Source organism: Capra hircus, chromosome 5, assembly GCF_001704415.2.
Source record: "Capra hircus breed San Clemente chromosome 5, ASM170441v1, whole genome shotgun sequence".
Lineage (NCBI taxonomy): Eukaryota > Metazoa > Chordata > Mammalia > Artiodactyla > Bovidae > Capra > Capra hircus.
This window is the reverse complement of record NC_030812.1, coordinates 58,229,228-58,240,557: the sequence shown is the minus strand read 5'-3', so window position 1 is coordinate 58,240,557 and position 11,330 is coordinate 58,229,228. Positions and strand designations below refer to the sequence as shown.

Below are 11,330 nucleotides of genomic sequence, written 5' to 3'. Positions count from 1 at the left end.
AGTTCCTACAGTAATTCTCTTTGAGGCACTTTTAACACCCTCATGCCCTGAATATAATTTCATATACTTGCAGCTCTCCCTTCCTATCTACTGTGAGAGATAGAAGAAAAATCTTCTTGAGAACCCACAGTTTTGTAAGTGCAACATTTCCAGCTTGCTTCACCCTCCTTAGTCTGCCACACATAAGGGTGGATACATGGAGGTGTCTGGGGTGATTTTCTATGTTTTTAATAAATGCAATTATTTTTGACTCATTTGCTATCTTATTTAGAACTTAAAGTGCCTCTTTACTTCAGCTTTGGCCACTTCTGAAATGGCTTAATGAGTAAACAAAGCTCCACTGCACTCATGTCACATATTTAAAACATTATGCAGCAAATATAATATTAAATTTAATGCTTTGAAAATGCTTTAATATCTGAGAAACATAGAGTAATAAATGTGATATCAGGATTTTATCATTTTGGAGGTACTAACTACTGAAGATTTCTGGTACTTAACCAGAAACAGGTTGGGCCTTGGAAGAGACATCAAGTAGTTTTAACATGAGAGAGCTGTGTGGGGCATGTCTCCTAGAAGCAGTCATGCAATGGAAAGCATCTCATTGGTGTCCACAACTTTCTATTACTTAAACTCAAGATCTGTTCACACCTTTTTCCTTCCATAGATAAAACAAAAGGCATTTTTGATGTTTCTGTTTTGGAGCCTCTCCTCATTGTACTAAACCAAGGGTCAGTACTGATATTTCTCTCAAGATATATGAAGAAAAGACTCTTTAAACTTTTATATATGGAGGAGCTGCTGTGAAGCTCTGGACTAAAATGTCACACAAGTTTGGTAAAGAGATTTGTTTCATCTCTCTTCCAGGATATCATGCTTATTTTGGAATCCAGAAATTTGGAGGAGGAAAATATCCAGAAAATACTTGTGGCAGATACATGGGTTTCTAAATAGTTTGGTAATAAACAGGTTTAGGTCATTTGTCTGTGAGTGCTCCAAAAGGCTTCCTTCACTTCCTTGTTCCTCAAGGTGTAGATAACTGGATTCAGAGCAGGCGTGACCACTGTGTACATGAGTGCAGTTGCCTTGTCTGTTTCTGGAGTGTGTGCAGCCTTCGGCTGGAGGTAAGTGAACAAGGCAGTACCATAGAAGAGAGAAACAACCAGGATATGAGAAGAGCAAGTGGAGAAAGCTTTGCTTCTGCCAGTGGATGAAGGGATTCTCAGGATGGTCACCAGAATGCGCACATAGGAGCACAGAATGAGGACACAGGGGGTCATGATAAAGAGCACGGAGAGAGCAAACATCACAATTTCATTGTGGGAGGTATCAACACAAGCTAGTTTCACTACAGGCATGATGTCACAAAAAAAGTGCTGGATCCTTCCTGTTCCACAGAAGGGCAGAGTGAAGATCCACGTGGTCTGGACTGATTCCACTACGACCCCAGTGGTCCAAGATGCTGCAGCCAATTTCAAACACACACCAGGGCCCATCAGGAGAGAGTAATGCAGAGGATGGCAAATAGCTACAAAGCGGTCATAAGCCATGGCTGCTAGCAGGCAGCATTCTGTCAGTCCCAAGATGCTAAATACATACATCTGAGCTGCACAGCGCGCCACGCTTATGATCTTGATCTCCACAAGCAAGTGCACCAGCATCTGAGGCACCACACTAGTGATATAGCACATCTCCAGAAAGGAGAGGTTAACCAGGAAGAAATACATGGGAGTGTGTAAGGAAGGGGTGCCCCAGATCAAGCCAATGATGAGAAGGTTTCCTCCCATGGTAAACAAGTATATGGTTAAGAACACAACGAAGAGCACAGGTTGTAACTCTGCTAGGGAGGAAAATGCTACAAATGTGAAGTGGGTGCAGAGGGACTGGTTTCCACTCATTATCGGCTCAGAGCTAGACATCTGTGGAGAGAGCAGAGGGGGCAGAAGTAACACCTAGAGGCATCCAGTCACCTAGTGTAGGTCTCTGTGGAACTTTCTAGGGCCAGTGGTCTGACAAGAGAACCTACACACATTTTGTTTGCTAAAAGTTTTGAAATGATTACCAAGATTCCCTGGAGGAGGACATGGCAACCCACTCCAGTATTTTTGGCGGGAGAAATCCATGGACAGAGGAGCCTGGCAGGCTACAGTTCATACAATTGCAAGGAGTCAGACATACTGAAGCAACTTAACATGCATGCATGCACCCAACATAATGGATGGAATATTTCTTCCTGACTTTGAGTTCTGGATTTTCATAGAAGGTTAGAGAAAGCAAATGGCTTTAAGTTACATCCTCTGATGTTTGTATTTACCTTGTTGTTATCCTAATCATATAACCAGGCTGTTAGGTGTGTAATATATATGAAAGCCTTCTAAATGTAAAAGTGTTAGCCACTTCACTTGTGTCAGACTCTGCGACCCCATGGACTGTAGCCGACCAAGTTCCTCTGTCCATGGAATTCTCCAGGTAAGAAGATGGACTGGTTGCCATTCCATTCTCCAGGGGATCTTACCTACCTAGATACTGTACCTGGGTTTCCTGCATTGCAGGCAAAATCTTTACCATTAAGTGTAAAGGAGTCACATGAAAGTTAAGTGTTGAGAGTAAATTATAAAGGTGCTATTGTTCTGGTCTTCTGAATTCCACAATTTTCCCTTAAATTTATAATTAAGGGTTTGAAAGGGTGAACATTTCTAGGCATTTATCTATTCATTTTGTTACATATTTTAGTCATTTTTATTTGAATATGGTAAAATCATAATTGGCAGCTAAAATCAGTGGAAATCAAAACCACCAGAATGTCCATTCTATATCCTCAGTATAATTTTACAGAAATTTGATGGGAGAACATACCGAGAACTACAAGAAAACCTTCCCTTTCCTTGTCAGTCTTCCAGACTCCTGACAATTCTGAATTACAATATGGTTATAGAACTGGTAGTATTTCTGCTCTGACTAGAGACCATAGGGATTGCATCCACTGCACAATTTAATTCGTCCCAAGAGGAATTTGTTCAAAAACAGTGATGAACATTCAATGTAAATTTGGTTTTCATTATTTGAATACATTTCCCAGAGGTAATCTATTGCTGTTAGTTACATCACTTAAATTTCAATGGGTAAAACCCAATATTTCTAATGGATTTACACCTGGCACAATCAGACAATTATTGAATTATATGGGTATTTTCCATATTAATTTTCTTTAAGTTTCTCAGATGCACAGTGAGTGCTCATGTCTTTTTTGATATCAATAGAACCAGCACAAACTAGACTCTGTAGACCAATGGATAGTATTTACTTTAACAGACACTCAAAATTTTGCAATAATTCTCTTTGAAGTACCCTCAACACTCTCATTATATTTTGATATGCTTATAGCCCTCCTTTCCCATATTGTGTGAGATATACAAGGAAAATCTGCTTTGGAGCCCACGGTTTTGTAGTGAAAAGTGTGAACATGAAAGTTACTCAGTCATGGCCGACACTTTGTAAACCCAGGGACTATAGAGTCCATGGAATTCTCCATGCCAGAAAACTGGAGTGAATAGCCTTTCCCTTCTCCAAGGGATCTTCCTGACCCAGGAATTGACCCAGGGTCTATCACATTGCAGACGGATTGTTTACCAACTGAGCTATCAAGGACGCCAATACAATGTTTCTACTGGCCTTGCATCCTCCTCTCTCTGCCATACTTACAGGTAATTACATGGAGATCGCTGGGGGAAGTTCCAAATCGTGTGTGTGTGTGTGTGTGTGTGTGTGTGTTTGTGTGTGTGTTTGTGCGGTGTTAGTTGCTCAGTCCTGTCTGTGTTTGTGACCCTATGAACTGTAGCTTGCCAGGCTCCTCTGTCTTGCTCTTCCGGGCAAGAATACTGGAATGGGTTGCTATCCCTTCTCCGAGGGATCTTCCCCTCTCAGGAATTGAACCTGGGTCTCATGCACTTCAGACAATTTCTTTACCATCAGAGCTACCAGGCAAGTCCTCCTAACTTTTTAGTAACCCAACTATTATTGACTCATCTGCTGTCTTTAGAATTTAAAGAGCCTCCTTCCTTCAGCTTTGGTCTATTCTGAAATGGATAAACAAGCAAAGCAAGCTCCACTCCATGCATGTCACATGTTTAAAACAAATAGTTGCAATAAATATGGTATCAACTTTATCACATGATTTAAAAAATGCTTTCATACCTTAAAAAGCATACAGTGATAAATGTGACATCAGATGTTATCATTTTGATGATCCGTGGAGATAAAATGTGATATCAGGTTTTATCATTTTGAGGGTCTGTTGAGATAGTGATTTGTGAAGATTTCTGGTACTTAAAATCCGTTTGGGCCTTGGAAGTGACGTCACATAGTCTTAACACAAGGGAATGATGCTGGGCACATCTCCAAGAAGCAGGCATATACCAAGAAGCATCTCATTGGTATTCACAACTTTCTATTACTTAAACTAAAGTTCTGAACACATCTTTTCCTTCTGTATATTATACAATAGAGCATTATTTGAGATGCTGTTTTTGAGTCTCTAACATTCTTCCAAACCAACCTTCAGTACTGATATGTCTCTTGTGATGTGTGTGGAAATTAGTCTTTTAAAGTGTGAACTATGGGAGGAGCTGCTTTGAAGCTCAAGCATTAAAATGTCACACAAGTTTGGGAAAGAGACTTCTTTCATCTGCTTTTCTGGGAATTCAGCCTTCTTTTGGAATCCAGGAGAACTGGTGATGCAGAATATCCAGAAACTACTTCAGGCATAAGCATGGGTTTTTGAATAGTTAGATAATGAATACTAACAGCAAGTTTTTCTCTAAGTGGTTTTGCTAAGCACTGATTGTTAAAATGCAGTCAAAACAATAGAAGAGATCAGATGCTCTGTGATGACCGGCAGCTATTGGATTGGGCTGTGTTTGTGTGTGTGTGTGTGTGTGTGTGTGTGTTTGTGTGTGTGTGTGTGTACGTACGTGAGCACATGTGTGGGTCCGCATGAACCCACACACATTGAAGTATTTGTTATGTGTTCAGAGACCACTAAGGGTCAGCTTTAGCAGGGCGAGATTCTGCTATTGAACAGGTGGTGTCTGTGACCCTTTGGCCAGTCTGCTGTAATGAATGTCCTCTTATCTATGGGTACCACAGTGTCCCATGTAAAATCACAGTCACTTTTGACATGCGAGAACATACATTCATGCTGTGAATTCATAGGAAATAAATATATTTGTTTTGTTTTTACTTGCAGTGACATATAGTCTCTGAGTTTAAAATTTCTAGCTATATTGTTTCCAGTTATATTCCTACTGAAAAAGATTCCAGATTCAGACCATCACTGCTCTGAAACTTAGGACCTGGGTGTTAATGGGGCTAGAAAGGGAATTTGAACAAAGTAATATATTCTGCATTCAATGCAGAGAAAGGAAATTATGGGACAAATAATTAAAAAAACTAGATATATGGGAAAAAAATTTTAAAGCAGTATCAAATATTTAATCATTGCCCGAGAAAATGTATAATATATATTTCTCTAAAACTTCATTCATATGGAAAAACAAAAAAAGTGGATAAGACCAAAGAAACAACCTAGTTTTGGATAAAACATCAGAGACCTTCACTGGATTTACAAGTTAAGTACTTAGGGTTGTGTTACAATGCGCATCACTCATAAGTATTAACAGTTGATCATTTAAGACATACCATTATTAAGATGTATCAGAGGTGAGTAATTAGGAGATTATACTCCACGTAAACATTTGAATGACACACCCTATATTTGGCACGAAAATGTATTAATTTCTTTGTTTCCATTTTTTAATACTTTCCATAGAAATATTTTATTGTCTTTACTCAAGAGATGTGAAACACACTAACCTTAATGCCATTTCCTTGGTAGTCAGAAAAACGAGTGGTGTCCAAGACATAGGACTTGCTCAGTAATTTTGTTGATTGAATAATTGATTGCACAAATGATATACATTTTAATGATCCTACTGCATATTTCTCTTTTGCTTAAACACATGGAAAAACATAAAACAGGCAAATGTGTTACTTAGCTGCCATCCTATAAGTACCTCATGGCGTTAGTCTCAGAGTGCTTCTTAGTGTTATTCTTTGAAAGGCTTCCTTCACTTCCTTGTTCCTCAAGGTGTAGATAACTGGATTCAGAGCAGGCGTGACCACTGTGTACATGAGTGCAGTTGCTTTGTCTGTTTCTGGAGTGTGTGCAGCCTTCGGCTGGAGGTAAGTGAACAAGGCAGTACCATAGAAGAGAGAAACAACCAGGATATGAGAAGAGCAAGTGGAGAAAGCTTTGCTTCTGCCAGTGGCTGAAGGGATTCTCAGGATGGTCACCAGAATGCGCACATAGGAGCACAGAATGAGGACACAGGGGGTCATGATAAAGAGCACAGAGATAGCAAACAACGTAGTCTCATTGTGGGAGGTATCAACGCAAGCTAGTTTCACTACAGGCATGATGTCACAAAAAAAGTGCTGGATCCTTCCTGTTCCACAGAAGGGCAGAGTGAAGATCCACGTGGTCTGGACTGATTCCACCACGACCCCAGTGGTCCAAGATGCTGCAGCCAATTTCAAACACACACCAGGGCCCATCAGGAGAGAGTAATGCAGAGGATGGCAAATAGCTACAAAGCGGTCATAAGCCATGGCTGCTAGCAGGCAGCATTCTGTCAGTCCCAAGATGCTAAATACATACATCTGAGCTGCACAGCGCGCCACGCTTATGATCTTGATCTCCACAAGCAAGTGCACCAGCATCTGAGGCACCACACTAGTGATATAGCACATCTCCAGAAAGGAGAGGTTAACCAGGAAGAAATACATGGGAGTGTGTAAGGAAGGGGTGCCCCAGATCAAGCCAATGATGAGAAGGTTTCCTCCCATGGTAAACAAGTATATGGTTAAGAACACAACGAAGAGCACAGGTTGTAACTCTGCTAGGGAGGAAAATGCTACAAATGTGAAGTGGGTGCAGAGGGACTGGTTTCCACTCATTATCGGCTCAGAGCTAGACATCTGTGGAGAGAGCAGAGGGGGCAGAAGTAACACCTAGAGGCATCCAGTCACCTAGCGTAGGTCTCTGTGGAACTTTCTAGGGCCAGTGGTCTGATATGAGACTTAGACACTTGTATTCCTTTTGCTAAAAGTTTTGAAATGATTAGGAAAAACCCCTGGCAGAGGAGATGGCAGTCACTCCAGTATTTTTGGTGGGAGAAATCCATGGACAGAGGACCCTAGTTGGCTACAGTCCATATGATTGCAGAGTCAGACATACTGAAGCAACTTAGCATGCATGCATGCACCCAACATAATTGATCCAGTATTTCTTCCTGATTTTGAGTTCTGGAATTTCATAGAAGTTTAGAGAAAACAGCGGCTTTAAATTACATCCTCTCATGTTTTCTTATCCTAATCATATAACCAGGCTGTTAGGTGTGTAATATATATGAAAGCTTCCTAAGTGTAAAAATGTTAGCTACTTCGTTTGTTTTGGATCCTTTGTGACCCCATCGACTGTAGACCACCAAATTCCTCTGTTCCTGGAAATCTCCAGGCAAGAATACTGGAGTGGGTTGCCATTCTGTTCTTAGGGTATCTTCCCCATCCAAAGATTGTACCCAGGTCTCCTGCATTGCAGGGAAAATCTTTACCATTAAGTGTAAATGAGTCACATAAAAGATAAGTGTAGAGAGTAAATTTTAAAGGTGCTATGTTCTGGTCTCTGAATTCTATAATTTTCCCTTAAATTTACACTTAAACGTTGAAAGGGTGAATATTTCTAGGCATGTACCTATTCATTTTCTTACATATTTTAGTCATTTTATTTGAATATAATAAAATCATAACTTGGTAGCTAAAATCAGTGGAAATCAAAACCACCAGAATGTCCTTTCTATATCCTCAATGTAATTGTACAAGAAATTTGAATGGGAGAACATACCGAGAACCACAAGAAAAACTTCCCTTTCCTTGTCAGTCTTCTAGACTTCTGACAATTCCTAATTATAACATGGTTATAAAGTAGGCAGTATTTCTACTCCGACGAGGGACCATGGGGATTGCATCCACTGCACAGTTTAATTTGTCTCAAGAGGAATTTGTTAAAAAACAACGACAAACATTCAATGTAAATTTGGTTTTAATTATTTGAATACATGTCCCAGAGACGATCTATTGCTGTTAGTTACATTACTTAAATTTCAGTGGGTAAATCCTAGTATTTCTAACGGATTTGCACCTTGCACTTCAGTTATTTAATTGTATGGCTGTTTTCCATATTAATTTTCTTTAAGTTTCTCAGATGCACAGTGAGTGCTCATGTCTTTTTTGATATCAATAGAACCAGCACAAAGTAAACTCTGTAGACCAATGGATAGTATTTAACAGACATTCAAAATTTTGCAGTAATTCTATTTGAAGGACCCTCAACACTCATTATATTTTGATATGCTTATAGCCCTCCTTTCCCATATTGTGTGAGATACAGAAGGAAAAAATACTTCGGAGCCCACAGTTTTGTAGTGAAAAGTGTGAACGTGAAAGTTACTCAGTCATGGCTGACTCTTTGTAAACCCATGGACTATACAGTCCATGTAATTCTCCATGCCAGAATACGGTGTATAGCCTCTCCCTTCTCCAAGGGATCTTCCTAACCCAGGAATTGACCCGGGGTCTACTGCATTGCAGGTGGATTCTTTACTGACTGAGCTATCAGGCATGGCAATGCAATGTTTCTACTGGCCTTGCATCCTCCTCTCTCTCCCATACTTACAGGTAGTTACATGGAGGTGGCTGGGGGAAGTTCCAAATCGCATGTGTGTGTGTGTATGTATGTGTGTGTATGTGTGCACATGTGCGAGTTGCTCAGTTGTGTCTGACTCTGTGACCCCATGAACTGTAGCTTGCCAGGCTCCTCTGTCCATGGAATTATCCAAGCAAGAATAGAGACAGGCTCTATCCTCTGTCCAAGAATTCTCCAAGCAATTCTCCAGTCTGAGGGATTGAACCTGGGTCTTGTGCACTTCAAGCAGATTTCTTCAGGCACATCTGAGCCACCAGGCAAGTCCTCCTAACTTTTTAGTAACCCAACTATTATTGACTCATTTGCTGTCTTCTTTAGAATTTAAAGAGCCTCCTTCCTTCAGCTTTGGTCTATTCTGAAATGGAAAAACAAGCAAAACAAGCTCCACTCCATGAATGTCACATGTTTAAAACAAATAGTTGCAATGAATATGGTATCAATTTTATCACATGATTTAAAAAATGCTTTTATACCTTAAAAATACAGTGATAAATGTGATATCAGGTCTTATCATTTTGATGGTCTGTCAAGATAGTGATTCATGATTTCTGGTACTTAAAATCAGTTTGGGCCTTGGAAGTGACGTTATGTAGTCTTAACACAAGGGAATGGTGCTGGGCACATCTCCAAGAAGCAGGCATATACTGAGAGCATCTCATTGGTATTACTTAAACTAAAGTTTATTACTAAACTAAAGTTTATTATTCTATTACTTAAACTAAAGTTCTGAACACATCTTTTCCTTCTGTATATTATACAATAGAGCATTATTTGAGATGCTGTTTTCGAGTCTCTAACATTCTTCCAAACCAGCCTTCAGTACTGATACATCTCTTGTGATGTGTGTGGAAATTAATCTTTTAAAGTGTGAACTATGGGAGGAGCTGCTTTGAAGCTCAAGCATTAAAATGTCACACAAGTTTGGAAAAGAGACTTCTTTCATCTGCTTTTCTGGGAATTCAGCCTTCTTTTGGAATCCAGGAGAACTGGTGATTCAGAATATCCAGAAACTACTTCAGGCATAAGCATGGGTTTTTGAATAATTAGATAATAAATACTAACAGCAAGTTCTTCTCTAAGTAGTTTTGCAGAGTGTTTTAAAATGCAGTCAAAACAATAGAAGAGATCAGATGCTCTGTGATGACCAGCAACTATTGGATTGGGCTGTGTGTGTGTGTGTGTGTGTGTGTGTGTGTGTGTGTACGTGAGCACATGTGTGGGTCCACATGCACCCACACACACTGAAGCATTTGTTATGTGTGCAGAGACAACTAAGGGTCAGCTTTGGCAGGGAGAGTTTCTGCTATTCAACAGGTGATGCCCGTGACCCTTTGGCCAGTCTGCTGTAATGAATGTCCTCTTATCTATGGTTATCACAGTGTCCCGTGTATAATCATTCTCATTTCTGACCAGGAGAGAACATATATTCATGTTTTTCAGGCACAGAATACCAATATATTTGCTCAGCTTCTACTTGGCCAGTGATGTTTAATCTCTGTGTTTAAAATGTCTAGGTATATTCCTTTCAGTTGTAATACTACTGATATACATTCTAGATTCAGACCATCAGTGTCCTGAAATTAGGACCTGATTATTTATGGGAATAGAATGGGAATTTGATCAGAGCAATATACTGTACATTCAGTATAGAGGAAAGCAGGGAAATTGGGGACAAATAAAACCATAATTTAAAAACTAGATAGGAAAAATTTTGAATAACAGTATCATCACTTCATGGCAAATAGATGGAGAAACAGTGGAAACAGTGTCAGACTTTATTTTTGGGGGCTCCAAAATTACTGCAGATGGTGATTGCAGCCATGAAATTAAAAGACGCTTTCTCCTTAGAAGGACTAACCTAGATAGCTTATTAAAAAGCAGAGACATTCCTTTGCCAACAAAGGTCTGTCTAGTCAAGGCTATGGTTTTTCCAGTGGTCATGTATGGATGTGAGAGTTGGACTGTGAAGAAAGCTGAGCACAGAAGAACTGATGCTTTTGAACTGTGGTGTTGGAGAACACTCTTGAGAGTCCCTTGGACTGCAAGGAGATCCAACCAGTCCATTCTAAAGGAGATCAGTCCTGGGTGTTCATTGGAAGGACTGATGCTAAAGCTGAAACTCCAATACTTTGGCCACCTCATGCAAAGAGTTGACTCACTGGAAAAGATTCTGATGCTGGGAGGGGTTGGGGGCAGGAGCAGAAGGGGACGACAGAGGATGAGATGGCTGGATGGCATCACCGACTCGATGGACATGAGTTTGAGTGAACTCCAGGTGTTGGTGATGGACAGGAAGGCTTGGCGTGCTGAGATTCATGGGGTTGCAAAGAGTCGGACATGGCTGAATGACTGAACTGAACTGAATCATACTTTCATCATTGCCCTAGGTAATATGTAATATATGTTTCTCTAAACCTTCGTTTGTATGAAAAACCAAAAGATGAGTGGATAATACCATAGAAACAAGCTAGTTTTGGATAAAAAATCAGAATCCTTCACTGGATTTACA

At 40.1% G+C, this 11,330-nt stretch overlaps 2 protein-coding genes across 2 annotated transcripts; both read right to left on the bottom strand.

The window, feature by feature from the left end:
• On the bottom strand, positions 972-1,898 carry LOC102181102 (olfactory receptor 10C1). The gene has a single exon (XM_005680623.3). It carries the CDS (start codon positions 1,896-1,898, stop codon positions 972-974), a length of 927 nt encoding a protein of 308 aa, XP_005680680.3.
• LOC102180830 (olfactory receptor 10C1-like) lies at positions 6,073-7,014 on the bottom strand. Its single transcript, XM_005680622.3, has one exon. The coding sequence runs from the start codon at positions 7,012-7,014 to the stop codon at positions 6,073-6,075; it is 942 nt and encodes a 313-aa protein (XP_005680679.3).

Bases quoted from the DNA above. Each gene is read 5' to 3' on its own strand.
- LOC102181102 (XM_005680623.3), bottom strand. From the start codon at position 1,898: ATGAGTGGAAACCAGTCCCTCTGCACCCACTTCACATTTGTAGCATTT.
- LOC102180830 (XM_005680622.3), bottom strand. From the start codon at position 7,014: ATGAGTGGAAACCAGTCCCTCTGCACCCACTTCACATTTGTAGCATTT.